Source organism: Cornus florida, unplaced genomic scaffold, assembly GCF_030987335.1.
Source record: "Cornus florida cultivar Cherokee Brave unplaced genomic scaffold, ASM3098733v1 CherokeeBrave_3.0.0_Hap2_Chr09, whole genome shotgun sequence".
NCBI classification, from domain to species: domain Eukaryota; kingdom Viridiplantae; phylum Streptophyta; class Magnoliopsida; order Cornales; family Cornaceae; genus Cornus; species Cornus florida.
In genome coordinates, this window is record NW_026775579.1 from 74649244 (window position 1) to 74676661 (window position 27418).

Consider the following 27418-nt stretch of genomic DNA (forward strand, 5'->3'; position numbering starts at 1 on the left):
TTTTGCTAGTTTAATTATTAATTAATTAATTTATTTATTTAGTCATAGATTGGGCTTTAAGTTTAATGAACCTAAAGTGTGGGTTTGGACTAATTGGAGAAGGCCTAGGTGTTGAAAAGGGCTTGTGGCCCATTGTATTAGATGTGGATATATATGTATATACATATATATATTATTATAAATATATATGTGTATATATATGGTGGGATTTATATTTTATTTACATGTTGTCATATATGTGTATTTATATATATATGAATAGTTGATATATATGGTTATTATTATTATTAGTTTAGTCAGTTTAGGGTTAGGATTAATGTGTGTGTGTGTGTGTGTGTGTGTGTGTGTGTAGGCAGAATAAGGGGTTTAGAGAACGTGAATAGAAAAAGGGGCGTAGAGAGTTACACGAGAGAGAGAAGAGAGGGAGATGGCCAGAGAGGAAGAAAAAAGAGGAATGGAGGCACAAACAGTTGCCAGAGTTGAAAAGGAAGATCATAGATTTTTACAGAGGGTTGTGTATTTGATTTTCAATCCGAAAATCATAAGGCAAGTCTCTTTTCTATTTCTTCCCCTTTGAATCTGTAGTCTCTACATCTTATACTTAATTTTAGGGAGTAAAACAGAGAATTAAACGGATTTAATTTGATGTTACCTGAATTGGGTAAACTGTTATACTTGTTTTCATATATATATGTGTATACTTGCTTGATTCCTCAAATTAATTGAATCTGTAGTCTCTACATCTTATACTTAATTTTAAGGAGTAAAACAGAGAATTAAACTGATTAAATTTGATGTTACATGAATTGGGTAAACTGTTATACTTGTTTTCATATATATATATGTTTATACTTGCTTGATTCCTCAAATTAATGCATGCTTCTTTATTTTAATTGTTGGGGCTTGTGTATTTTCGTCATATATAATATTGGTGATGATATGGAACTTAGATGCAATGATTTAGGACCCAAACGGAGAAGTTGCAGGTCTAAAACAAAAGTCGCGAAGTAGCAGATAGCAGGTTTCAGTCGACCGATGGGAGTGTATTGGTCGACTGGTTTGGATATCGCCAACTAAATGAGGATATCAGTTGAACGAAACTTCCTGTTAAGCCATAACACTTTTTGTTGTTTGAATTTAATGGTGTCTGATTTGTTTTAACACTTTAAGTGGGTATTGGCTTTTTATTTAAGTGGGCATTGATTGTTTGGATAACGTTGCATTGGTTATGTATTGGTAAAATTATATCATACATTATATAACTTATTGGATATATATTTTATCCTAGAATTGTTATAATCAATTGGATAATGATGTATTGGTTAGATGTTGGCTGATTAATCCTGAATATTTATATAACGTGTAACGTGTCATTTGAATAATTATTATAACCACTTTTGGAAACTAGGTTAGTGGTTGGTCAATTTTACCACTTTAGTGGAGAATGAAAATAATGTTTTAATTGGCAAATTGTGTAATGTACATGCTATACATTAATACCTGTAATTATATTAATAAATGATTAATTTAACTATTAAGTTGCAAATCATTTTGGATAATGCTATATCAGTCTAATTAAATTCATGATATTAATTATGCAAATCATTTTGGGATAATGCTATATCAGTCTAATTAAATTCATGATATTAATTATGATTTAATTATATGAATTGATACTCTTGTGATCTATAAACATGATTTATGGCTGTGTTATTTATTAAATATCTGATTTATATATTGTGGATGAGATTAATAGTTGTATGTGATGTGATCACTGAGATAACTAATAAGTTAGGCTCCTTGATATTGTACGCCATTGTCGGATATGACTTTGATATTTGATGAGTAGGTGGGTTGACTAATAAGTCAAGACATGCTACATTGTGCCATAGTTAGATATGTCATTTATTTATTAATTTGTTTATTGATATTATATATATATGGAGCTATGATACGAACTTGAGGTCTTGAGATCTATGGTTAGGTACGAGGCGTATATTGTCGGATTCGGATGGGTAGTTGGAATAGGAGATGTGTGTGCCATTGTAGATAATGGTATTCATAACCACTTTGTGTGTGCTTCGCATGATGCCTACTACATGGTTGAAACTGCCCTATTACTACTGAGAGTCCTAGTGTGTATTTATGTATATATCGACTATATAATTATAGCATGAGTTTGGCTAGGGATGCATTGATTATCGGTTCTCTGATTGGGTTATAATAGAGAGGGTTTGCTGTAGGTCTAACTGACAATTTATTTTTCAAGTCCACGTTAGTTCTAAACTTAAAGGTTGATCGTGCTGATTAGAGACATTCCTATTCATTCTTCTGGATTTGACGATGTATGATATTATCTGGTTTATTTCATGTTTAAACTTAGATATTATTTATTTCAATTTATGGGATTAGTTTATTTAGGGGTCCATGATATTTGGATTCCCGAGTTATACGCTGGAGATTTATTATTATGATGGGATTTTTATTAGAGATTATGGTATCAGAGGATTTATCATTTAATTATTATTTTAGTTTTTCTTTTCAGCGATATTTATTTATTTTATTATTATTCCTCTTATATTATGTGCTTGTTTATTATTAATTGTTTGATATCTCTCGGTTTTGTGCACAAACCTGATCAACCGGTGTTCTGGAATTGAGGGGTATCACACGGTAAGCACCCTGAGGGCACTTGGGGTATGTCCTGAGCACCCCAGCGAGCACGTTGAGCGCTAGCAGTAAAGCAGAGAGCGCTCGAATAAGCCCAGAAATAGGTTTTTTTGCCTCTTTTTGCCCCCTTTTCGCGATCCCGAACATCAATTTGGTCATTTTTTACCTCCTTACCCCTGTCCCAACTCACGAGCATGCATGAATGATCAATCAACAACATCATACATTGGATTACAAGGCCGAAATATACTATTAAACTTTAATTCGTCCCCAAACTGACGACTTTGAAAATGAATGAACTTAACTCTCATTACATGCCTAACATACACCAAAAGAAGTCCCAATTAAATATATATACAAATTTGAGACCCTTAAGGTCATAATTAGAATGCTTTACAAATATTCGTCATAAACTACGCATTGGTTGCAAAAATTGAAAAAGGTAATTTCTTCATCTACGTCTAGGATGGTGAGTCGTTCGCAACATCCCTACTGTCTTGAAAAATAATAAAGAAGGGGTGAACACAGAGGCTTAATAGGAGATGCCTAAGGTACCAACTTTGGACTCCCTTGAGCCACACAACACACATTAGGGATAAAAGAGAACTGGGAATCATACATTAGGAATTTTACGGAATTTAAACCACGTTTCAATCCAATCAATGACATAGATACAACTTTGCACACTATGAATGCAAATGCCATGCAATGCATTCCCATTCCCAAACTTGGTCTCAAACCGACTCTAATTTTCACCTATGCTAACCGACTTTACCGAGGCGAGATTGATACTATTTTTTGTTCCAAATCCGGCAACCATTAATTTGGGGCCTAGTAGCAATGTTACACTTCCTACATTGGATCGCGCTCCCTCTAGGTCAAGTTAGCACTGGGCTCGTGATACCAAGTCCATTTCTAAATCCCTCTTTCTCGCCCATCCTAAGATGACTAACTTATCAATCTCTTTCAATTTCCTCACCATTTTAAAATGGCTCATTGTCTTTCTCATTCAATTTACCCACCATGCCATTCATATGATTATTCTTATCATTTGAATTTCAATTTCACTTATGTAACAATAATGTCATCAACATGATATTTTCTAGAAATTAAGCACAAGCATGGCATTTTCTATACTTTAACCACAAATATGCTTAACATAGAGGTAATATCAACACAGTAATGCTAGCATTTAAATTTTAGCATAGAATGACACATTTTTCATCACATATAAGTATACTTAGAACACATCATCATATCATTAACATTTAACTAGTAACATATTCATAATCTTGCATTCAGTATAGAATAATGAAAAATCAAGCAAGATTACTTAATAAAAAATAAAGTTTAAGGCATTAAAAATTCCTAACTCAAAGATGGCAACCAAACAAGCCCTAAGCCACTCAAAAATTAGAAATCCTCCAAGTGCGTGCAATAATGGTCTAAAAAAAAAAGTCCTTGATGTGTAGATCAATTCTCCCTTCTATGGTATTAGCAAAATCTCACTCTAAAACTCTAAAAAATTAGATTAAAGTGCGTATGTATGTAGTTATAGAGAGAGAAGATAAAATGCTAGAGAAAGAAAGAGGTAGCCGAGATTGAGAGGAAGAGGAGATGGTTTGGCAAATCAAAAAAATGTGACGTGGTTCTCATTTTACCAAGCGTCAACATGTGGGTGAATACTAACTTTTGCAAAGTTACTCCTTTGTCCTCCCTCATTCATTGCAATGCCATTTATATCCCCAAAATATCTGCTCTAATGTATAGATACATATATATGTATATGCCTGTGAAATGTCTACAATGCCCCTCACTTAAAATGAGAAAATCGGAAGAAGTTTCTGAACCCGAAAATCGTACCGATTTTCAAAAAATTTTAAAAATAATCTTTTCACCTCAAATTGGCTTGAAATAAAATAAAAAAAAAAATACATTTCTAAAACTCTCGACTAGAGAAATGACTTAAACGGCCCTCGGGGCCCGTGTGCTACGCAAAACGAGGCACAAAAAATAATTAAAATAAGAATTCGAAAAAGTTCTGAAAAATTCAGGACATTGCAATCTACCCTCCTTACATAGGCATTTGTATTCCTTCTTTATATGCATTGAGTTTCCATGTTTAGTATTGTGATCATTCCTTTTTCACCTGAAATGTGACATGTATGCGGGGTTTCATTTGAAGTAATTATGTGAGAGCATGTGTTGGGTACCATGTTTATTTTGTTTACGCGTGATATGTATGCAGGGTTTCATCATTGGCTGCATTGTGGGATTCCAGGTGAGAGATTTGCCACTTTTGTGTTGTCATGGGTGTTCACCTCCCTAAGGTACGTGTAGAGAGTTGTTTCCTTCTTCGTGTGTGTCTTGTTGGTGCTCTTGAGAGAGGGAGGGTTCCTCTATTTTTTCTTTGACCTGGTGCATGTTTGTTTGGGACTTCACGATAGGTGAGTCTCATTTCCTCAATTTGTTGTGCTTGGCCGTGAGCAGGTTGACCTGTGGAAGGTCGACATCTTTGATTTGTACCCTTGGTGAAGATTCGATTGAGTTTGGTTAACTTATTTCCACATAGGAGGTGGAGTCTTTGACCTTAGCACTATTTGTTTCAGAGACTGAGCTTGGGATGTGAGTCTTAAGCTTGTTACGGAGAGTTGTTACCTTTCCAGTGTTTTTCCTTGGGAGTTCTAGCCGGGGTTGCTAAGGGATTCAATATGATTTATATGTGTGGCTTGACATATGAGTTCATTTTTTTGAGGACTTGAGTCCATTGTTATTGAGGATCCTTTTGATTTATTGAGCGAACGTGATCTTCTTTTGAGGTTATTTTGTGTTTATTGTTGTGAGTTTTGGGGTCTCGGGAGTGAGTGATCCTTAATGGACTGTTTTGAGAGAATCAGATTAGGATATGATTTACTTGTAGAGTTTTTTCCTTCTAGTTTGTGAGCATGATGGCCCAACCCACAAGCCCATGAGTGATGAACTCCATCCAAATATATGGTGGGATTCAATCAAAAGATTTATCCCTGGCCAAGCTTTCGGAATGAATCGTGGAATTTCATATGGCCCAAACCAAATATGTGATGGATCTTCCCTCTGTAATTTTAACGATGTAGGGGACCAAGCCATCCAGACCTCGGAATATACTTCCAACACGTCAAACGTGGGTTTCTCTATTAAAAAAGTTTGAAAATGAAAGGCGCTTAAAGAGGTCGTCGCATGGCCAGTTGTAAAAACTCACGTTTTATAACATTCTTTATTGGCCTGTCCTAAAAAAATACACATGAAGTATGCCTTACTTAAAAACCTTTATGGACTACATAAATTTTCTTCTAGTTTTTAAAATTATGTTATTAACGTTGCAATAATGTAATATACTATGAGGACTATAATTCTATTTTATTCATATCTTTTTTTTTTTTTTCAGTAATTTATTCATATGTATATCTGATGGTTCATAAAAAGTATTAACTAACAAAATAGAAGCAAATATATGTATGTAAAGAAAAGAAAAAAAGTAATATGATTTGGTTTTTCTAACATCTAAACTGTAAACCTAACTGGTCGAACCAAATTGTTTCACTAATTTTGGATTCATAATCAAACCAAGCACAATCAGGAGACCAGTTTTATGAGAGCCTGTTCGGAAAACAGCGTTGACATGAGGATCGCGCATGGCCCCTTCCATGCTCAGCACCATTAATCAAAATTCATATTCAAGTTCCTCTCGTATAATGAATATATATAGTGTATTCATAGGAACACACAGCAACACCTCAAGCACTAGTGTGTTTTTTTTTCTACTAAGTAGTCAAGAATTCTCAGGACAAGCCGTCAATGAGTACTGTTAGAGAAGTTGTCTCTCAAATTAAGTGTGGCTAATATTTTTCCAATAATGACCTCGTCAGACTACAAAGTCCATAGGCCGTGGAATTGGGGTCTTCTAGACTTTACTCCAACCACACAAATTCCATTGTACTTTAATTAGTAGACCAATAGATTAAAGTTTGATAGCACTTACTATTAATAGACCAATGGAGGAGCTTTCGTTAATTCAATGGCTTGACTACTTCAACATGAACTGTGGGGGCTTCAACAAAACACCACCCAGCCAATGCAAGTTGTGGTGGTTGTGGGACGCACCACAAGCCCGTGAGGACTATCGGATATATTAAATTAGATACATTAAATTGGATTAAAATTGGGATTTTTTCCCCCCCAAGAAGTCTAATCCAATTCAGTGCTTCTTCAAATTACAAATGCCACTGTCAGGTTGGTTCAAATTAGTAATCACTAGTTTTAATTTGTCATTGATTGGTTAACAAATACTAGCTTTAACAAAATAGGCAATTCAATATATATATATATATATATATATATATATATATATATATGTATGTATCATAATCATGGGCTTTCTACAACCTATTTTGAGCTGATTGATGAAATTCTTAAAAGTGCAACGCGATGAGTACTAAAATTTAAGGAGATGTCAAATACAATCTTAATGTTCTATAAGGAATTCTATTTTTAAAGGGATGTACCTAATCTAGGTTAAAAATGTTTAGGGACTGATGACTTATAAAAGTTACATTGCATCCTAAAATTATTCCTTTTGCTCTTGGCCATGGCAATAAAATTTTACTTATGTACACAAGGTAGAATGGTTGTAAAAAACAGTTATGGAATAATACTTAGAGGGGTAAATAGGTTGGAGTTGCTATTTTTTTCCAAATTAACTTTGACCAAAATAAAACCTAATTATCAACCCACAATAGAAAAATTAAAGTGCAAGTAAAGAAAGTGAAAATTAGAGTTCGACATCGGAATTTTAGCAAGTAAACTTTAATGGGAGAAATTCATCCAATTGAAAGAAAAAACTTAGAGATTTTCGCATTCTCGAACAAAATGATCTACTATCTACAAAGCAAAGTATAATGGACTCTGACTCAAGCTTACACCCACTACATTCTACCAAGAACCAATTGTTGAACCTAACTTTGCGACTCTCCTATTCAAATGCTTTAAACTCTAGGCTTACCCCCTTAATCTCTGTAGAAGAACTGCTGGTAGGTCACGAACAGTACACGAATGCTTTGACCCCTTCATAATATTATTGATTCCTCATTTTCTTCAAATTCGAGTAGAATATAAACAAAGAACTCTGCTTTTCTGAGCCATACCAATGGATCTTCAATACTTTGAACTAAGATTAGATAGAGAATAACACCTAAATCACTCGTATATATAGTTTGTGTGCTCTCAAATTGAAAATATAAACACTTAGCAAAACTCTTTCAAAAGACTTATGAGGGTTTGCAAAAGTTAATCAGAAAAGCCCTAATAATTTATGAAAGAAATAGTATATTTGTAGATATTTAGAGAGACTTAAAAAGGTTTGTAAAACATAGTAATTTCGTACAAACATTTGTCTAAAATCTGACCAAACTGGAAGTTGAATTGGACTAAAACCGTAATTTCCTTTTTAGTATCCGAAAAGTTCAACCGGTTGGACATGAAATTCAACTGATTTGACTTTTTACCAAGTGCATTCTTCTCTCTGTCCAAGTTCACAGTTGGACTAGAACCGTTGGATTTGAGCGAAGTGCAAAAAATAAGGGTTTTAACTTTGAAAAACCACTGCTTGTCCAACTTATCCTAAACATGTGCAAGTGTATCACATACCTTTTTCTAAATGATGTTCTTATCAAATTGGAGTATGTTAGAATTCTTTGATTTGCTTTTGACATCAAGAGACTCAACATAAAACACGAAAGTACAACTCGATTGGACTTAGTTTTTATATCGAAATTTGTCAATTACAAAATTAATAGCTCACATTATGAAGCATAAGTTGTCATTTATGTTTATATTTTCATATTCCAATCCAATTGCGGTATCAGAGGGTTCTTTTTTATTATTTTTTTATATTGGACTTTAAAGTCTTTTTGTGCAAGCACCGACCTATATGTAATTCAGTGGGGGTAATTGTCCCCGCTGAAATTTTCTTTTTTAGTATTATACCTCTATTAATTTTTTTTCCTTTTTGAATTATATACTTTAAAATATTTACTATTGCATGCCCCCACTGAAATTACTAAGAAAAATTTATTAGTGCTCCCAGTCACATAATTTTCTGAGTCCATCCCTGTTTTTGTGCATGGGCAAGATTGAATAATGGGACTCAAAGTTTAGATTTGGGATGGATTTTCATTGGAAGAGAATGATGGTTCTCTTTTTAAATTTTATACTAAACAAATAAATGGCTGGAATAGACATTTCTAACTATTAAATACGAAAAAAAAAAAATAGACATATATCTCGAATAGAAATGTGGAAAACATAGCAACAATATATATATATATATATATATATATATATATATATATATATAATTGGTAAAGTGTTAAGTTTTCCTCAAAAGCTAGTGCTTCAAACATCATATTGAAAATTGGGTTTTCACTCTCATTTGATCAAAATTATTCATGCATGCATCTCTACAGTTTCTTTTTCTATGGTTATTAATGGTAGCCCTGTGGGGATGTTTTCACCTTCTCGTGGCTATGCCAGGGAGATCCCTTATCCCCTTATTTGTTCATTTTGTGTGCCAAAGCTCTTTCTTTTTCTCTGTAACTGGCCATTCAACATAAAGTTTTATCGGGTATTCGTATATGCCCGCGAGCCCCAGTTATTTCTCATTTGTTTTTTGCAGATGATTCTTTAATTTTTTGCAAGGCTTCTACTTCTAAAATTCAATTCCTAAAGGATCTTCTCAAGTGATATGAAAATGCTTTTGGACAACAGGTAAATTTTTCCAAATCAGCTATTTTTTTCTCCAAGAATATATATGCGGAGGCCAAGCGTGGCCTCTGCCATTTGTTGGAGATTGGTGAGGATGGAATACGTGCTAAGTATCTGGGTATGCCGACGATTATTGGCCGTTCGAAATGGGATGTTTTTAATTATATTGTTCAAAGGGTTTCTGATCGATTAGCCTCCCGGAAGTCTCTTTTGTTTTCTCCCGCTGGTAAAGAGATTTTAATCAAATTAGTTCTAGGCGTTTTACCGACATATGTTATGTCTTGTTTCAAATTGACCTGGAAAGTATGCTAATCCCTTTTGAGTCATATTCACAGATTTTGGTGGGGTAAGCCGGGTGATTCGTCTGGTATTAATTGGGATGCTTGGGAGTCTTTATGTGAGCAAAAAGAGAATGGGGGCTTAGGTTTTTGTAGCTTCGAAGCATTTAATGAGGCCTTATTGGCTAAACATGGATGGAATTTTCAGGTTCTCCGGCGAGGTTTGGTGTTTAAATTATTTAAAGCCAAATATTTTTAGCATTGCTCATTTCTGGAAGCCAGGCTCGAATCAAATCCGTCTTGGGCTTAGAGGAGTATCTGGTCCACTTGATCTCTTATTACTGCCGGTTCTTGCTGGATTGTTGGTAATGGCCAATCTATTAATATTTGGTCGGATTGGTGGGTTCCTGGGCACTCTTTTCCGCTACCTAGGCCACCACATTATCTGGTTCCCCAGGTTGTGGCTGAGTTGATTCATCCTTCAGGCCAAGGTTGGAATGTGGATTTGCTTCGCCACTTATTTCGTCAAGTCACTGTTGATGCTTTCCTTAAATGTAGCTTTAGTGTTTTTTCTAAAGAGGATAAGATGGGTTGGGATTTGGAAGTTAATGGTTTATTTTCTATGAAATCTGCTTATAAATTAGCTTTTGGTCTTCTTAGCCGTGGTGATCAATCCTGTGGGCCGTCTATCTCACCTCATGATAGTAAATTCTTTTGGGACAGTATATGGTCTTGTTAGACTCTGCCAAAAATTAAGCATTTTTTGTGAAAATGTTGTAGGCTTGCTCTTCCAGTTCGTGAACTTTTACAGCATGGTCTTGATGTTGATGTTAGTTGTCCTCGTTGTGGTTTAGCAGAGGAATCTATTGTTCATTTGCTTTTCCGGTGTTCCCTTTCTGTGCAGGTTTGGAAGCTTTTTCCGCTTCGTTTTGATTTTGATGCTGAACTGCTTTCCTCCTTTGGGGATTGGTGGTTGCGATTGGTGAGATAGTGGGGGCATTCGGAGGGTGGTTCGGATATGTTGGGTTTTGTGGCTTTTGGACTTAATGGCGTTGCGTCAGTCTTAACATCCGCTTCTCTTTAGTGCCCGTCCGCGTTTGTTCTCGTCATTGTCTCGCTGGCAGCCTCCTCCTCCAGCTTTGGTTAAGTGTAATGTGGATGCGTCTTTTTCTAATACTTACCAAGTGGGAAGGGGTGGAGCAGTTTTTCAAGATTCTTCGGGTACTATTTTGTTTTGTCCATTCCTAACTTCTAGTACGACTTCAACTGAGGCTTTTTGTCTTCGTAAAACAGTTTTGTGGGCGTTATCAGTCCCTTTTGCTCATGTTTGGTTTGAAACAGACTCTTTGGTTGTGGTTAAGGCTATTTTGGATGTTGATTCTGGGCCTATTAACATTCAAGCCATTTCCTTTGATATTCAATTGGCTTTTCATTGGTTCGACTCATCTCATCTTAGCCATGTACATAGGCATGGTAATGAGGTGGCCAATGCTCTTGCAGCGCTTTCCCGAAGTCATTTCCATAAGGATGTTGTTCTTGGTTTTATTCCTCATGATATTCTCCTTTTCGTAGCTACGGATTGTATGTATTAAGCTGTGATGCTTGTCTTTGTTTGGTAGGCTTTGTTTGCCAGGATCCAAAAAAAAAAAAAAAAAAAAAAAATTCATATTGAAAAGCAATACAAGGTTGTGGTAGTATTTCAATTTTTATTATACATAACCTCCTACTTATAGGAAGATAATCAGCAACAAAGGGATTGTTTAATTATCGAAAACGATGTTATTCAAGAATTTAGAGAACTAACAAAATTTTGAACATTCTTTTTGTTTATAAAGAGTGATGAATAAACAAGACTAACATAACATTTATTAGCAGTAATATAGTAGTAGAACATGATCAAACATTTAGGAAAGATAAATAACCATGGTAATACAACACTACAAAATGGTGTCCTCTCTGCAGAACTCACTTCTCTCCACTTTGCTTATTACAAGACTTGCAGATTATATTTATATCTAAATAAAACATACTGAAATTTTGCACAACACTCAACGTCCTCCATCCATCTCTAATGGTATTATTACTTGGTTCCTCAGACTATTATAACCAATTGTAGTGTTAGTGCTAGTGTTACCGCAGTCCAACGGTTTATCAAGAAGGTGTTATGTTTCCTGTGATTCTCTTTATGACTTGCCCAAATGTGCTTTTGCACTCTTATAAGCCCCTCAAGCTCAATTTCCACTTCCCTCATTGTTAGCCTTTTATTCCCTGTCAATCTTAAACAACTCTGCGCAATGTTAGCAACTTCATGTACCTGTTCAGTGCGCATTATCCTCGTTCTCAATTTGATCATCTAAAATTAAGGACAAGCGATTCTCTTTCATTGATGAGATGAAGTATGTGGCCAAGTTTCTTTCTTTCTCTGGCCTATCAAAAGAAAACGCCTTTCTTCCGGTAAGTAGCTCCACAAGGACCACTCCAAAGCTATAAACATCACTTTTTTCGGACAATTGACTTGTATTATAATATTCAGGGTTTAAGTAGCCAAGTGTTCCTTGAACCATTGTAGTTCATTGTATTTTATCTAGTGGAACTAATCTCGAAGCTCCAAAGTCAGAAACTTTTGCAGTGAAATTATCATCTAATAATATGTTAGTAGACTTAACATATCTATGAATGATTGGAATAGAAGTTTCTGAGTGCAAATATGAAAGCGCTACTGCAGTTTCTTTGGAAATCCTTAGACGAATTTTCCAAGGAATGGACATTTGGTCTACTTCATGTATATGTTGGGATAGAGTTCCATTGGTGATAAATTCATATACCAACAGAGGGACTTCGGACTCTAAGCAACAACCCAGCAATTTCACTACATTCCTTTGCTTGATTTGGGAGAGCACAATCACCTCATTAACGAATTGGTCAAGTTGACTTTTCTCAACTACTAAGGACTTCTTAATAGCAACTATTTTATTTTGGGGTAAAACTCATTTGTAGACAATACCAAACCCACCCCGACCAACAATTCTCTTTTCGTCGAAGTTATTGGTAGCCTTCTTGAGCTCTTTGATGGAAAATATTTTGGCTGCCTCTACTGAATGATCCAACATCGATAGCTTTTGTTGTAACATCAAACCACCATTTTGCTCAAAAAACTTTTCTTTTAGCTGCATCAACTTTCTTCTTTTGATTCCCCAATATAAACAAGAACATCCCACAACTAATACCAAAATGCTTATGCCAATACCTACATTCAAATTAACCATATTTGTACTCACAAACAAATTAAGAAAAAAAAAAATTAGAAGTTGCTCTTTGAATTTACTTGCATTTAGATTTTTCGAATGTTTGGAGAAGAAAATTGGAGAAGTTTACCAATAGGATGTGGTCAAAATAGTTGCAATTTATAAAATATATATACATATTTTTTCTTATTTTGTTTTTTGAAATGGGTGTCTTCCAACAAACAGCATTTTAAACTTAAGGCTACAAAGTAAAATTTGGATACATGCAATCACCCGCAAACCACACATATGATCATTTAAATTCGAATATTTTTATGCCCTATAAAAATATAAACTTGACTCAGAACATCCGAATTTACTACTCACCCCTTTAATACATACAAAATGTTTCTTGAACGCATGGTTGTTCGCTCCATAAAGTGGGAACTACATGATGAATTGTAATTGAGGAAAGCCCTCAATAAGAAAAAAAAAATTACTAGCAACTAAACTAATCATTTTTGGACGGGATGAGGAATTTTATGAATCAGATTTAAAAATAGAATCCCCCTTCCAATATGATAATCCAAAGGATTAGCACAATATTATATGGGTTTAAAACTCATTATGATTTTCAATCCAATCTAATAATCTGATGTCATCTAATAAGCTAGTGATATAAATTAGTAGAAATATATAATTGCAATGACACAAAAAAAAAAAAAAAAAAGGGATTAAAAAGACCATAAAACTGAGAAATTAATAGCTAGTCTATCTACTAAAATGTTTAGATAGCCATAAAAATCGGTAATGGGAATGAATAAAACGTTTCCAAGTACTTCCATAGACTTTTCACTTTGAAAATGATGTTCACCTTTAGTACATACTAAAAGGTTTCACAAATATATATATTTTAGGAGAGGAATTGGAAACGATTTTGTAGCAAAATATATATATACATATTTTAAAACTAAATTTTTAGTGAGTAATTTAATCTTCAAATGACTTTTTTGAACAAAACAGTGAAACAACTTCACACGATCCAAAAAAAATCATTCTTTCTGATTGCAAAACAAATATAATTATATATATATATATATATATATATATATATATAGAGAGAGAGAGAGAGAGAGAGAGAGAGGACTGGTCACCTGCTTACTGGTGTGCAAGGAATTTATGCACGAATTAAATCTTAACTGTTAGACATAAAAGAATAAACTATATTTTTAACTTCCCAATGGAATTTAATGGTTAATACTTGAGGTGCGCATATATTTTCCTGCACGCCATGGAGCAAGTGAACATTTTCTTGCACACCAGAGAGAATTATATATATATATTCCTCTAAATTATATATATATATATATATATATATATATATATATATATATATAATTTAGAGGAAACCTTTTTCACATAAACTATTAAAAATGTTTTGCAAGCAGCTTCAAAAGAGTTTGAGAATCATCTCCTATAGTTTATTAGAGAAATTTAATTCAAGCTTGTAAAGTTTATACTTACCAACAATGACCTTTAGCCATATGTCATTTGCAATGCAACCTTGGCCAAGTATTTTGTTAGAGTTGCACTACACAATCAACCAAATTTGATTATAGTTATTATGGCGTAAACGCAAAATAACAACACACATTGTTCGAGGAATAATTAAGCAATCACAAAGAAAAAAAAATCACACACAAGAACACAAGATATACATGGTTCACCCAAATCTTAGGGCTACGTCCATGGAGCACACCGAACAAATTCACTATGAAAAAGATGAAGAATTACAAGGAGAATTTTCTCTTAATCTCTCTCAATTGCTCTCTCTTGTATTGGCACACCTTTATCTCTAAGTTTCACACCTATTTATAGAGTCCCAAACTTGTCCTACAAGAACTTGCCTTTTGTAGAATCCAAAACCAATAAGGAAATTAAATCAGATCAGGAAACTGAATTTTTCTTAAACCAATAAGGAAGTCAAATCAGATTAGGAAACTGAATTTTCTCTAACAGATTAGGAAACTGAATTTTCTCTAAAATTCAGTACTCTTGAAGTTTCCATATAATTAAATCTTCTTAAAAATCTTCCACCTAATCAGACTCCACAAAACAACAACAATTTCCCACTTGGAGTCTGGAGCACTTTTAAACCCATTCCATCTTCTTCTCATGCATGTCCCATACATGTTGGTGCACTTCTTTCTATCTTCAAGCTAGAAGACCAACTGAAGTTGCACATAACTTCAGTTTCTCCTTGGTTACTATCTTGGTCAACATATCTCTGCCGGATTCTTGGTGCCAAGTATTTTCTCAAGTGTCAACACTCCATCTTCTAACCATATGCTTGGTCCTTGAATGACATGATGAATTCTTTGCCAGATATATCGCACTCTGACTATCACTATGCAAAACATTTTTCACCTGTTAGAATCCCAACTCTGTTAACAAACCTTGTAACCAAATCATCTCTTTACTAGCCTCTGTCATAGCCACATACTCTGCCTTTGTAGTAGATAACACTACAATCCTCTGTATTTGCGAAACCCAACTAACTGCAGTTGTACCCACCATGAACACATACCTGGTAGTATTTCTTCTGTGGTCCACCTCACCAGCAAAGTCTGAATCTATATAACCATGTAGCTTCACTTCACCCCTTCTGAAACATAAACATCTGTCTGTGGTACCCCGTAAATATCTCAATATCCACTTTATTGCTTCCCAGTGTAGCTTGCCCGGATCCTTCATGAACCTGTTTGCTACTCCCACTGCATATGCAATGTCTGGTCTTGTGCATACCATGGCATTCATCAAACTTCCAATGGCTGAGGCATATGGAATTTTAGCCATAAAGTTTTCTCATCTTCTATCTTCGGACACTGATCTTGAGATAATCGGAAGTGATTAGTTAAGGGAGTATTCACCGCCTTAGCATTATTCATGTTGAACCTCTTCAGAACCCGTTCAACGTACTCAGCCTGAGACAATTGCAAAATACCTTTATGTTTGTCTCTGCTAATCCTCATCCCAAGAATCTGTTTCGCTGCACCGAGATTCTTCATCTCGAATTCACTAGACAATTACTTTTTCAATTTGCTGATTTCTTCAAAATCAGAACCTGCCACTAACATGTCATCAACATAAAGTAGAAGGATAATGAAACTTGACTTAAACCTCTTAAAGTAGCAGCAATGGTCAGCGTTGCACTTGTTGTAGCCATGTCGCTTCATAAAATTATCAAACTTCTTGTACCACTGCCTCGGGGCTTGTTTCAAACCATATAAGTTTTTCTTCAACTTGCACACTAGTTTTTCTTTCCCTTTGATTGAAAAACCCTCTGATTGTTGCATGTAAATTTCCTCCTCAAGGTCACCATGGAAAGTAGTTTTGACATCTAACTGCTCAAGGTGCAACCCCTCTACTGCAACAATGCTAAGAACTGAGCGAATGGTACTCAGTTTCACAACCGGGGAAAAAATATCTGTGTAGTCAATGCCTTGCTTTTGCTGAAAGCCTTTGACCACCATTCCCGCCTTGTATCTCTTGGAACCATCATGTTCCTCTTTCACCTTGTACACCCATTTATTGTGAAGAGCTTTCTTCCCCATGGGCAACTTGGCTAGTTCCCATGTTTTGTGGAGATAAGGGACTTTATCTCATTTTCCATTGTAAGCTCCCACTTACTAGTATCTTTAACCTGACATGCTCCATCATAGCATTCAGGCTCACTATCATCTGTGAGCAACATATAAACCAAATATTTCCTATTCGGTACATGAGGTCGCGTAGACCTTTTGGGTGCAGGCATAGGAGTTAGAATCTGCGGTGAACTATGCTCTATGAGTTTTAGTCAAAAACCCTCATCTGTCTGCTCTGCGTCAATACTCTTTGGATCATCATCCAACTCAATAAACTCAGGCTTACTTTGTACAGGACTAGTTAACTGTGCTACATCTCTATCCTTGTACATCATCTTCTCATTGAAAATCACATCTTTACTTCTGATGATTTTCTTGTTCTGATTATCCCAGAGTCGATAACCAAACTCGTCTCCGCCATACCCAACGAAAATGCATTTTAGTGACTTTGGGTCGAGCTTTCCCCTAACATGGTCACTAATATGCGCATATGCAATACAACCAAAAACTTTCAACCATGAAAGATTTACCTCTTTGCCACTCCATACCTCTTCTGGTATTCGATGCTCCAAAGGCACCGATGGTCCACGATTAATTAGGTAGGATGCTGTATTGACTGCTTCTGCCTAAAAATGTTTGGGTAGACCTGAATGTATGCGCATGCTTCTGGCTCTCTCTGCCAATGTTCTGTTCATCCGTTCTGCCACCCATTCTGCTGTGGGGTTCCTTGCACAGTCCTCTCTAATATGATCCCATTATTAAAATAGAACTTTTTGAACTCAGTGTCTTCATACTCACCACTATTGTCTGATCTCAACCTCTTGATCTTCAAACCTGTCTCATTCTCCACCATGGCCTTCCACTTCTTGAACACATCAAATACCTCAGATTTGTGCTTCAAAAAATAAACCCATACCTTCCTCATGTGATCATCAATGAAAGTCACGAAGTAAGATTTTCCGCCAATGGATGAAACAGTGGTTGGCCCCCAAACATCTGTGTGAACTAACTCAAGTTTCTCTTTTCTGAGATCTCTGCCACTCTTCTTGAAACTGACCCTCTTCTGTTTGCCCATCACGTAACTCTCATAGAAGTCAATATCAATTGCCCATATGCCTGGTAGTTTCCCCTTTGAGTGCATAATTTTGAGCCCCCTTTTACTCATGTGACCTAGTCTCTGGTGCCAAAGGTTGTGATCTTCTCTGTTTTCTGCAACTGCAATAGACCCACAAACATTGGTAGTTGTGTAAAGAGTGCCAGATTTCTTACCACGTGCAATTGTCATAGCGCCTCTGGAAACTTTCCACGAGTCTCTATTGAAGGTTATAACAAAACCTTCATCTGATAATTGTCCTACCGAAATCAGATTCTTCCTCAAGTCAGGGATATGTCTCACATCCTTTAACTTCCAAGCTAACCCATTCAACTTGATTTGCATTTCACCCTGGTCATCACCAAGATACACCTTGCCAAGGTTACTCGGTTCATAGCTATTAAATAGCTCTTTGTTTGAGGTGCCATGAAATGATGCACCAGAATCTAAAACCCATGACTCCGTCTTGCTCTCCAAAAAGCATATCAATGCATCATCTGATTCTTCTGAGACAAAGTTTGTTTCAGTTTTTCTTTCAGTTCCCTTCTTTGGAAGTTTACAATCAACACGGTAATGTCCCTTCTTTCCACAATTCCAACACTTAATGTCATTAAGATCTGTGGAATTCCTGAAATTTTGAGACTGTGTCCTTCCATTCCTTGACTTGGATCTGCTACTGTTTCTATTACTGTTGCCCTTCTTCTTGTTTGAACCTTGCCTCTGCTTTCAACATTCAATGCCAAACCACCAGTGGAAACCCCTGTTGTTTGCTTTCTAATTTCTTCAGTCAGAATTATGCTCACAGCTTTATCAAACTTCAACTTGGTCTTCCTTGCAGAGCTACTGATCGCTATAACTATGCCACTTCAACTCTCGGGTAACTGCCCTAGAATTAGCAATGCTTGGACCTCATCTTTGAAGTCGATATCAACAGACTCTAATTGCCCAACTATCTCGTTGAACGCATTTAAATGTTCGTTAAACTTACCACCTTCGACCATCTTCATGTTGAACAACTTCTTAATCAAGTGCACCTTATTCGCTGTAGAAGACTGTTCATACATACTAGAAATGGCTGCCATGAAAGACATCATCGTCTTCTCATTCTTAATGTTAAAGGTGACTGATTTTCACAATGTCAATCTGACGGTGCCAAGAGCCTTCCTATCAAGTAATTTTTATTCTGCATCCTTTGTATCCTCTGGCTTCTCTCCCAAAGGTTGATACAGATTTTTCTGAAACAAGAGGTCTTCAATTTGCATCTTCCAGAAACCGAAGTTTATGCCATCGAACTTCTCGATCATAGATGTGGATGTCTTATCTTCTGATGCCATTACTCCCACTCAAACGGACAGATCTGATCGAAAGACTTTTGGAATTTCGTCAAACACCTTCTGTGGCCTAGGTTCTCAACCAAAGCCTCTGATACTAGTTGTTAGAGTTGCATTGCACAATCAACCGAATTTGATTCCAGTTGTTGTGGCAGAAACGCAAAATAACAATACATGTTGTTCGAGGAATAATTAAGCAATCACAAAGAAAAAAAAATCACACACAAGAACACAAGATATACATGGTTCACCCAAATCTTAGGGCTACGTCCATGGAGCACACCGAACAAATTCACTATGAAAAAGATGAAGAATTACAAGGAGAATTCTCTCTCAATCTCTCTCAATTGCTCTTTCTTGTATTGGCACACCTTCATATCTAAGTTTCACCCCTATTTATAGAGTCCCATACTTGTCCTACAAGAACTTGCCTTTTGTAGAATCCAAAACCAATAAGGAAATTAAATCAGATCAGGAAACTGAATTTTCCTTAAACCAATAAGGAAGTCAAATCAGATTAGGAAACTGAATTTTTCCTAACAGATTAGGAAACTGAATTTTTCCTAAAAATTCAGTACTCTTGAAATTTTCATATAATTAAATCTTCCTAAAAATCTTCCACCTAATCAGACTCCACAAAACCACAACATATTTTTGCCATCCCCGTGATACCCCTCTGGACAAGAACATAAAAGTGCCCATCTGTATTGTTACAAACATTTTTGGACGAAATGTTTGTGCACGGATTGCGTTCTGAAATCTTGCACTCGTCGATATCTGCAATATATTAAACCATCCAAATTAACAAAATAAAGTTCAAAATAAGATCATATGGAAACAAAAGCAATATATGCACATATATATATACATACCTTGGCAACCATTTGGAAGGTAGGGGTCAACACGGAACAATTGCATAGATAGCCCCTAATATTATCGGAGTCGTAGCATTTGCTATTTTTCCTACATGCATAGTTGTTCACATCCATTTGGGCTTCTTCACAAGTCTTATTGTCAAGTGTCCATGTTGAGATTTTATCTCTTATAGTATAGTTGTATGATTGAATTATTTACTCCTTTATTTAGGGCTAATTGATAGGTAATTTGTTTCCTATTTTAGCTAATCTTATTTTATAAATTGAATGTAAAGCTCATCAATGAATTATTGAATTGAGTTTTTATTGTCATATTCTTTCTCTGAATTTCAATTTGGTATCAGAGCCATCTTGAACCGTACCTTTGAATCTCTTTGAATTTATTTTTATTTTGTTTATTTTATTCATTGAACCATACACTGACCCATACACATACACATACAACAGACACATAACAATACCCATACCTATACCCATACCCATACACATACATATACACATACACATACACATACCCGGATCTGAATCTGCCGTGCACTGCTGCCCGCCGACGACTCTTCAAACGACGATGACGTTGCCAAACTAAACTGCTGATTGCCGACAACGAACCGCTGCACCTCGACTGCCAAATCGCCGGATCATAGCCGTCGCCGAATCTTCTCCACATCGCAAGCCGCTCTCTGCCACTACCTCCTGTATTGCGTCGCATCGTTGGATCTCCTTGCCGCGCCACGAGTCCAAGCCAGCCATAACTAGCGACGGCGACAAGGGAGATGGCTAGCTGAACCGGATCTGCTTTCTGAAGTCGACGATCTGAACTGGATTTGGACTCACAGCGCCGATCTTCTTGATGACCCGCCACCGCTGCATTGCTGGTCGCCTTCCTCGACCGGAGCTCATGGTTCGCATCGCCGATTTCTTGATTTGTTCTTCTGATATATATATATATATATATATATATATATATATATATATATAATATTCAAAAAAAAAAAATCAAAAACCTCTGTTTGGCCACAAGTGTAATACTATTCTAGTTCTGGATTAGTTCAAAACTAAACCAGTTTTTTGTAACCTCATTTGAAAACTAGTTCTATGATAAACTAGTTCAAAAAAAAAAAAAATGAGTTAAACAAATATTGAATCATATGGAGCAAACAAGCCTACCTACAAATGCACTCATTGCAACCAGACTGGTGGTCATATCAAAAGTCGCTGTTTTAAACTTGTGGGATATCCGAAATGGTGGGATCATTGCCATTGGAAGAATAATTCAAGAAAGACCTCCACTGCAGCAGTTGTTAAAACAACAGATACTGGTGGTAAGAATTTTAATATTTTTACACATGTTGCTAATAGTGCATGGATAATTGATTCTGGTGCCATAGATCATATGACATTTGATTTTAGACATGTCTCACCTCTTAATTCATCCTCACACAAAGTTGTTTCTATTGCCAATAGGACTTCGACCCCAGTTGTTGGGAAAGGATCTTTGACGCTCACTGATAATCTTCATTTAGATTCTGTTTTAGTTATTCCATTTTTAGATTCTAATCTTTTGTCAGTTTCCCAAATAACCACAACTTTATCTTGTGTTGTCATTTTTTGGCTTGATTTTTGTGTGTTTAAGGACATCCAAACAAAGCAGACGATTGGTTGTGGTATTAGGCGAGGGAAACTGTATTACTTGGACTTGATGTCCAAAAGTTCCGACAAGCTATGACAAACATTAACAGTGGATGGTTCTGAGGGGGAGAGAAAAAAATCTGAAACTAGCTGTGGCATCGACGTCTGGGGCATGCTTCCTTTGGTTATCTGAAAAAATTATTTCCTAGTTTGTTTGCAAAATGTGATATTTCTAGTTTCCGCTGTGATGTTTGTGAACTAGCAAAGAGTCATCGTGTTTTGTATCCATTATGTTTGCATAAAAGTCCACTTCCTTTTATGATTTTACGTTCTGATGTTTGGGGTCCGTCCAAAGTCACTACTTTAAGTGGATCCCGTTGGTTTGTTACTTTTATTGATGATTGTACCAAGATGACCTGATTGTGCTTGATGAAGTCCAAAGGTAAAGTGGACTTATTATTTCAGAAGTTTCATAAAATGGTTGAAACGCAATACAATGCACATGTTCAGGTCCTCCGTGGTGACAATGGTGGAGAATATCAGAGTTTTGACCTTTAGCAGTATTTGGAAGCACATGGAACTACTCATCAAACCACGTGTTGCAATACACCCCAACAGAACGGGGTTGCAGAGCGAAAAAATCTATACTTGTTGGAGGTTGTTCGTGCTTCATTGATAAAAACGCATATGCCATTATCGTATTGGGGAGAAGCACTTACCTCTGTAGCATATCTCATCAATTGAGTACTTTCCAGCTCTATTGCCTTCCGGACACCATTGCAGGCTCTCACTAACACAGTTGTTGCCCCAACCGTCACAAATCTACCTCCTCATGTCTTTGGTTGTGTAGCATTTGTACACATCCATAAGCATCAACGTAACAAGCTAACTCCTCGCGCATTGCGATGTGTTTTTCTCGAATATGCTACTCATCAAAAGGGGTATTAGTACCAGAACAAAATGGTGTCCACTCGACGAATGTTTATCACAATGGATGTTGTCTTCCATGAAGACTCGATGTATTTTTCCTCTGCGTCTGAACTTCAGGGGCAGTACCAGAACGAAATTTAGACTCTAAATTATGATTATCACATTTTTTAGGATGGTAATTCTAGTGTTAATGACTTACAAGGTGGACCAACCAATTAGGAATCAGGAAAATTGGATTCGAGTGGTATAAGTTTGGATCAAAGTGGTGATGAACGCCCAGAAATGGAAAGTATGGCGCCAAACCCATCGTCGTCTGAGTTCGAGTCCCTCGTAACTAATATATTAAACCAATCGCCTGCTGAGGATGTTCCTTATTTAGTGCTAGAGCCGCTCAGAAAACAATTACCACCGCGTCACACTAGAGGTATTCCTAAACCCACATATGAACCCAAATTTTCTAGTAAAGTTAAATATCCTATGAGCAATTATGTGTCGAACCATCGATTGTCAGAATCAAATTTGTCATTTGTAAATCAATTATATACTGTATCTATTCCTAACAGTGTGCAGGAAGCCTTAGCTGACCCTAGGTAGAAAGTAGCTATGAACAAGGAGATGAAATCCCTGCAGAAAAATGAAACTTGGGAACTCATTGATCCTCCACCAGGAAAGAAACCAGTTGGATGTCGATGGATTTATACTGTGAAGTATAAAGCAGATGGCACAGTTGAACGCTTTAAAGCAAGATTGGTGGTAAAAAGTTACACCCAAACCTATGGAATCGATTACACAAAGACGTTCGCACCTGTAGCCAAAATCAACATAGTTCGGGTCTTGTTGTCTTTAGCTGCGAACTTGGATTGGCCAATGCAACAATTCGATGTGAAGAATGCCTTTCTGTAAGGTGAATTATCTGAAGAAGTCTACATGGATCTTCCACCAGGATGCATGATACCCGAAAAGTATACTCGGAAGGTCTGTAAGTTAAAGAAATCATTATATAGGTTGAAACAATCTCCGAAAGCATGGTTTGGAAGATTCACAAAGTCAATGATAACCTTTGGCTACTGTCAGAGCAATTCAGACCACACATTATTCCTGAAGAAACAATAGGGTAAGATCACCGCACTCATTGTATATGTAGATGACATGGTGGTTACAGGGAATGATTCTGAAAAAATGAAGGCTCTCAAAAAGTATTTGTCCAGAGAATTTGAAATTAAAGATCTAGGTCTTTTGAGATATTTCCTTGGGATCGAAGTATCTCGATCTAATAAAGGAATCTTTATATCTCAAAAAAAGTATGCCTTAGATCTGTTACAAGAGATTGGTATGACATCATGTCAACCAGCTAAGATACCAGTAGAAGAAGGACTGAAGTTATGTGTTGAGTCTAACCAAGTACCTGCTAATAAAGGAAGATACCAAAGACTTGTAGGAAGATTGATGTACTTAGCACACACGAGACCGGATATGGCTTATGCATTAAGCATTGTTAGCCAGTTTATGTATGATCCTGGAGAGCAACATATGAATGCAGTTATGCGCATTTTGAGGTATCTAAAATCTGCTCCTGGAAAATGAATTTTGTTCACTAAGAATACTGGTTATCAAAACATAAATGCATATATTGATGTTGATTGGGCTGGAGCTATAGATGATAGGCGATCTACTTCTGGTTACTTCACTTTTGTAAGAGGTAATCTTGTTACATGGAAAAGTAAGAAACAAAATGTTGTTGCTCGCTCAAGTGCAGAAGCTGAATTCAGAAGTATGACGCTTAGACTTTGTGAAACTTTGTGGTTAAGACTTTTCTTGCGGGATTTGGGTCATCTACCTGGAAAATCGATTCGACTATATTGTGACAATAAAACAGTATGTGATATTGCCCATAATCTAGTTCAACATGATCGTATGAAGCATGTTGAAACAGACAGATTCTTCTTTAAGGAGAAGTTAGATAGGAAAATCTTGGAGTTGCCTAAGATTCGATCTGAGGATCAACTAGCCGACATTCACATCAAAGCAGTCTCAAATAAAGTGTTTTCAAAAATTTTAGACAAATTGGGCATGTGTGACATCTATGCACCAACTTGAGGGGGAGTGTTGAGATTTTATCTCTTATAGTACAGCTGTAGGATTGAATTATTTACTCCTTTATTTAGAGCTAATTGGTAGGTAATTTGTTACCTATTTTAGCTAATCTTATTTTATAAATTAAATGTAATACTCATCAATGAATTATTGAATTGAGTTTTTATTCTCATATTCTTTCTCTGAATTTCAATTGCCCAATCAACCACCATTGGCATCTTCTCAATGTCGCTTAAATTGTAAAGATGAACTTTTGAGAAGTTATACTCACCTTCTTCAACGATAAGTGCAAAGCCACAAGGATTGATATCCAAAATTCCATTGTGACTGTTATAGCTTCTCACGCTCAAATTATAATCCAAAACTCCCATGGGATTCTGTGTCTCGCAACAACCCACGCCGGAGCAGAAGCCATCTATCACATCATCCATTGTATTACAGTAGGCCATGCAATTTGTTATCGACTTTTGTTTTGTGTAACCTCTTAGATAGCCGCAAGTGTCACAACCAATAGCCATGAACTTGTTTCTCTTATATGAGATGGAGTAATTGAACAACCACAACGAACGGTCGTCGTAGCCATTTCGTACCAACTGTTTGTAGCAATCATATGCTACCCAGCTGGAGATTCGAAACTCACCGTGGAGTGATATGTCAAGGACTTGTAAGTTGCCTCCCTTTAGAAATGGTGTGGAGTCTTTACAGCTGATGTGGAAATATTCATCTCGATAACAGCCTTTCCGTGTGCCGAATGGGTAGGGAATAGTCAGGTTGCCGCAGCTTTCATTGCAAACCGTTGGTGTTGCTGCAGCTGCAACTGCTGCTAATATCATCGCCATTGACAGTACAAAAAAAAGTTGTAGCCTCTCATGATACCTCAATGCTTCTCTATCTTTCGATCAACTAATGTTAACTAGTGTTGGAACTACTTATTCTTTGTAGAATGTGAGTGTGTTGATACTTTCGTCTAGTGTTGTAGTATTTAAATAGAAATGCTAGAGTGATTACTATTCAACAGATTAAATGTTATCCTTTATGGCTTGTACTTGACTTCTAAGTCGTCCCAGGATATTTTCCTCCAGTATGGCTTACTATTCTTCTTGACCTGTTAGAGGGACATATTATTATTCATCATCATAGACGTCATCATTATTATTACTTGCTTTCTCCTGATAATAAGAATAGTTTGGTTTCATTCTCAAACATGTAAAATTCTTTTTAAAAAATAATTTTTTATTTTTTCAGTCTTTGATTGTCATAAAATATTTGGAAAAAAAATATTAAAATTTAATAAAAATAACTTAGTGATCAATTTTAGACAAATTATTTTACAAGTTTAATCTGATTGACTCGACTTAACCTTTGGCTAACTTTAAAAAAAAATTTATATATATATTTACCTCAAAAAGAAAATCTTTTTCAAAAAAAATATATTTTACATTGAACAAGAAATGTAATTTGAGGCCAATCCTTTTATAGGTCTAAGGGTATCAGGTATGTTGTAAGTTTTGTTATACAGCATTTTCTTTATAATAATATAATTTGAAAAGGATAAAGGAATTAAACCAACTATAGCTGTTCCAATAAAGTCCAGTAAAATTGCAATCGAGTTGATGTGCCGCCTAAACTGAAGTAATCCGAAGATTCCGAACCGTATAAGAACTGATAATATCTAGTGGTACGGTTTTACAGCTTCAGCTTAATTATAATTTAGTTATAATTAGTAATTAACCTAACTTAAAGCACACCTTACTTGAATCTTTATGACCTAAATAAAATTTTGTCCTATCAATAATGTAATGTGTTCTAAATTAGAATTACGTTGAATACTATTTTATTAATATGTTTATTTGAGTGAGGGTCAAACTAAATGATTCCACTATTATTAAATTCAGAATTGAAACGTTGATCCACGAAATTGAATCAAACCTTATGATTTGAATCGGGGCGGATGATTTAGCGGTTTTAATGAAGTTCAATTAGAGCCTCTTTATTTTAGCTTATTCATGTGATTTTTTTTTTTTTTTCTTCATATATGTGAACATCGGCCGATTTTCAATTCCACTAAACTTATGGAATAGGTTTTAAGGAAAGAATACTTTAATTCGTCCGGACAGTATTCCTTAAACAAGGTCTGTTTGTTTGGTGGAAGGCGAGGGTCTTGCTTCATTTCAATAACTAGGCCTGTGATTCACAAAATTTGGAGTGATTTTAGGCGAACTTTCAAATGTAAATTAAAAATATACAATATACAAATTTAGGGTCTCAAATTTAATCATCATTTATGGTCTAGTGAGATCTCTTTTAGATGGTTATTGTCGATAATAAAAAATAAAAAATCATCATTTGTTAAAAATGACAAAAATACATGACACAAATCTTTCAAATGAACTGCCAAAAATACATAGAACAAATTTAGGGTCTTAAATTTAAATCATTATTTGTTAAAGATGTCAAAAATACAAAACACAAATATTTTCAGATATGAAAGAGCCTAAATTTGAAGCCCTTCCAAATTGTACTTGACTTCTAAGTCGTCCCATGATATTTTCCTCCTGTATGGCTCACTATTCCTGACCTGTTAGAGGGACGTATTATTATTCATCTCACCATTATTATTACTTATTTTCTCGTTGATAATAAGAATAGTAGTTTACTTTCCAAAAATCCAAAAAATAAATAAATAAATAAAATAAAATAAAATAGGACTAGGATATGTTGTAAGTTTTGTTATACAACCTTTTCTTTATTATAATATAATTTAAAAAGGGTAAAGTAGAATTAAACCAACTCTAGCAGTTTCAAAAAAGTCTATGCGTATTCAAGTTTTGAAATTATTTTTTAATTCATAC

The 27418-nt window shown here is 35.6% G+C and overlaps 1 protein-coding gene and 1 pseudogene across 1 annotated transcript; both read right to left on the minus strand.

Moving 5' to 3' along the window:
* Positions 1-11838: 11838 nt before the first annotated feature.
* LOC132272878 (wall-associated receptor kinase 3-like) lies at positions 11839-15778 on the minus strand (annotated as a pseudogene).
* An 8440-nt stretch (positions 15779-24218) lies between these two features.
* On the minus strand, positions 24219-25531 carry LOC132274439 (wall-associated receptor kinase 2-like). Its single transcript, XM_059775714.1, has one exon. The coding sequence runs from the start codon at positions 25403-25405 to the stop codon at positions 24683-24685; it is 723 nt and encodes a 240-aa protein (XP_059631697.1). The 5' UTR covers positions 25406-25531; the 3' UTR covers positions 24219-24682.
* Between the last annotated feature and the right edge of the window lie 1887 nt (positions 25532-27418).